At 59.6% G+C, this 3,118-nt stretch overlaps 1 protein-coding gene across 1 annotated transcript in view; it reads right to left on the bottom strand.

Annotated features, from left to right (window-relative positions):
• Positions 1 to 6: 6 nt before the first annotated feature.
• LOC113203387 (serine protease 33-like) overlaps positions 7 to 3,118 on the bottom strand; it is a 4,511-nt gene continuing 1,399 nt past the window's right edge. The window contains exons 2-4 of the mRNA XM_026418044.2: positions 1,529 to 2,109; positions 1,070 to 1,438; positions 7 to 986 (exon numbers count right to left, since the gene is read on the bottom strand). Of these exons, the coding sequence (XP_026273829.1) occupies positions 856 to 986; positions 1,070 to 1,438; positions 1,529 to 2,078 (1,050 nt within the window). The 5' untranslated portion in view covers positions 2,079 to 2,109 and the 3' untranslated portion in view covers positions 7 to 855. The remainder of the gene's footprint in view (positions 987 to 1,069; positions 1,439 to 1,528; positions 2,110 to 3,118) is intronic.

Raw genomic sequence — 3,118 nt, forward strand, 5'->3', positions numbered from 1 at the left:
AAAGAGTAAAATAACGACAATTTATTTGTAAAATGAAACGTAGTGATTTTGACCACGCTGGCGAAAGTTACACAACAGAAGGATATTTTACTGAAAACGAAAGCCTAATAAATACACATTTTTTAACGAAATGATCTATGTTTCTTGCCAATTTTTTGACAATATGTGGATCGAATAGTATTCAATAAGTTACTATAATGACCTTACAAATACTCACAGCCATGTTATAGAGCTAACTTAAATAAAATATGCACCGGACACTCAACAGTCATCTCGACTGTATCAAAACTGGTATCTTCTTTAGATCATGTTTCGGTAGTTGCTAATCTGCTACCAAACTAAACATCAATGATGACACACACCGACTGAACCTTTGTGGGGAAACGTTCCCGGATACCATCTGAAGACGTCGAAATTGTTATCACTAATTGTATTATAATTAATAGTACTATTATTATTAAATACAGGACTAGACTGTGCGCGCGCGCCGTAACACTTTTGCCAGACATCATCAAAAAAGTAATGGTCCGGTAATGGTGGATTTAGTCTCGAGAGGCGGGGCCTCACCTCAGAGGTTTTAGGGACTGTGATTAGCTCGGTTTCCTGAGATCGAAAATATTGTACACCCGACTTTAAAAGTTATGAACCGAACATAAATATGTATAGTCGCAATAGTCGCGGCCATGGGGGAGCTTATTTTGTATGGCCCCGGAGAAAAGAGCGCCCTTCCCTCATGCTTCCCCGTGGACCGCAAAGGCGTTCGTTCACCCGCACCACAGTTAAAAACATTCAATTCAACAAGGGCTAGCGACAACGCCTGATCGTAGCGATCAGCCAAAATAGCTAAAGGGCAGATCAGAGGCCGAGCTGTTTCGCCGAGTCTCGTATCCAGTCGCTGTAGTGCGCCACTCTGGTGTAGACACCGGGCCGGTTCCTCTTGGCGCAGCCGTCCCCCCACGAGACGAGGCCCGTCAACACCCAGCGACCTGAAAGAGGAAAGAAGGGGCGATGTTGAAAATAACACCGGTCACTATACGGCCAGTTCTGTCGCCCCATCGCTGACACCCACCGTGCACCTCGCAGGCCAGGGGCCCCCCAGAGTCTCCACCGCAGGCGTCCACGCCGCCCGACAGAGGGCCGGCGCAAATCATGCCGTCCAGGATGGGTTGTCTCCTGCCTCCCAGGACGTCGGCGCCGCGGCACGTGTCCTGGGTCAGGAGAGGCACCGCCGCCGCCCGCAGCACCGGGGACAGGCTGTCGACGGCGTCGTCGGCCTGCGCGCCCCAGCCCGTCACGGTGCACCAGGAGCCCTCCGGGGCGGCGCGCTTGGCCGCCAGGTCCGGCAAGCAGATGGGCTGCACGTGGGTCGAGAAGCGGAAGGCGCGCCCGCCCACCGGCGTCACCAGGATGAGCGCGATGTCGTTGCTGTACGGGCCCTCTGCAAGAGTAGGGGTCAGGCGTAAGTGTGAGAGGCAGGCGGAGGGAGGGAGGGTGAGAGAGAAAGAGAGAGGGGCAGCAGGAGGCGTACCTTTTCTGAACTCGGGGTGCAGGAGCACGCGCTCGGCGCGGAAGGCCTGCTCGTGCGGGTCGGACGAGGACAAGTTGTGGTCGCCCAGGACGATGCGCAGCTGGTCGGGCGAGCTGAGCGCGGGCGCCTTGAGGCAGTGCGCGGCGGTGAGCACGAGCCGCGGGCCGATGAGCGCGCCCCCGCAGTGGTGCTGGAAGGAGCGCTGCTCGGCGCGGAAGGCCTGGATCTCCACCTGCCACGGGTAGGCGCCGTAGGGGGGCTGCGTGCCGCCCACGATGCGCGCGCCGGGCGTCCCCGGCCGGCTGGGCAGGTGGGGGATGGCGCGGGTGCCGCACTGCGCGCCCACCCTCTCGACCGCCGGCGAGCCCAGGGGCGAGCCACCCCCGGCCAGCGGCACCCCCGGGAACTTGGGGAAGCCGCCGGAGCGGGCGCTGCGGGGGTGCTGGCTCTGCTGGTGCTGCGGGTACGCGGGCGAGCCCGCCGCGCCGCCCAGGATGGCAGGGCCGAGGACCGCGCCGAGGGTCAGCACCAGCAGTGGCGGCGGCGGCATGGTCCAGGAAGCGCCGGGGCGGCCACGGGATCTGCGGGACGAGTAAGACGGCGGTGAGCACCTCCCGGACAACAACCCCCGGCACATCGCTGCAAATGAGTTACGCATTACGTGCTGCCGGAATGTGAGGCCAGCTGAGGGCGGCCAATCAGAATGAATCCAAGTGAAAGTCTGTTGTGTGAGGCGCGGAGCGGCGGGGCGGAGAGGCGGGGCGGGCCGGGCGGGGTGGGGTGGGGCGGTTCCGACGAGGAATGGGGGCTTATAGATCAAAGCGGCTGCCGAACGGGGTTACAGGGGTACCGGTCCACGCCGGGCCCCACGGTGGCGTTACAAGTCGAGTCTTGACCTTGACAATATATTTTAATGTCCAACCCGCCGGCCATGTGTTTCCACCGCCTATGAAAACAACAGGTGACCGACTTTTTAGCACAACTCTACCGCGATCGCCTGCAGGCGAGATGGGAGGGCCACATCCATTGGCGAGCACACGTAAGAAAGAAAGAAAAAAAATGCAAGTCAATCTGACGTCGCGGTAGACGAATCTGCGACTCATAGCAACATGACGGCATCTCTATGAGCTCCCCGCAGCAGCCTCGGCAGCAGCCCCTCGATGCCATAACAAACGAGCCAAGCGCTGGCGTAACCGACACCCAAACAAATCGAACAGCTCTCTGAACGTCTCCGGAAAGATATGGCCATCAATCCCGACCGCCCAATCTGATCAAATCCGGAAATAGTAACAGGAAGGCAAAGGATGGCGCGCGCGCTTTTCAGGACACACAGAGAGGTCCCTAGAGGTAGAGAGGGATAGCGAAAGAGTAGGAGGGAGGGTCGGGGAAGGGGAAGAAAGGGGGAGGGAGGGAGGCGCTCGGACCGGTCCGCGCCGTACTACTACGCCGTAGTAGCGGACGGGCCACTCCATTCACGCACGACCGGTCGGTCGAGTGGGCTTGAATGGACGCTCTCGCGCTCAGCCGCGCTCAGCCGCGCTCAGCCGCGCTCAGCCGCGCTCAGCCGCGCTCAGCCGCGCTCAGCCGCGC

The sequence above is a fragment of the Frankliniella occidentalis genome, unplaced genomic scaffold (genome assembly GCF_000697945.3).
Source record: "Frankliniella occidentalis isolate FOCC.00 unplaced genomic scaffold, Focc_3.1 Scaffold185, whole genome shotgun sequence".
In the NCBI taxonomy this organism is placed as follows: Eukaryota; Metazoa; Arthropoda; class Insecta; order Thysanoptera; family Thripidae; genus Frankliniella; species Frankliniella occidentalis.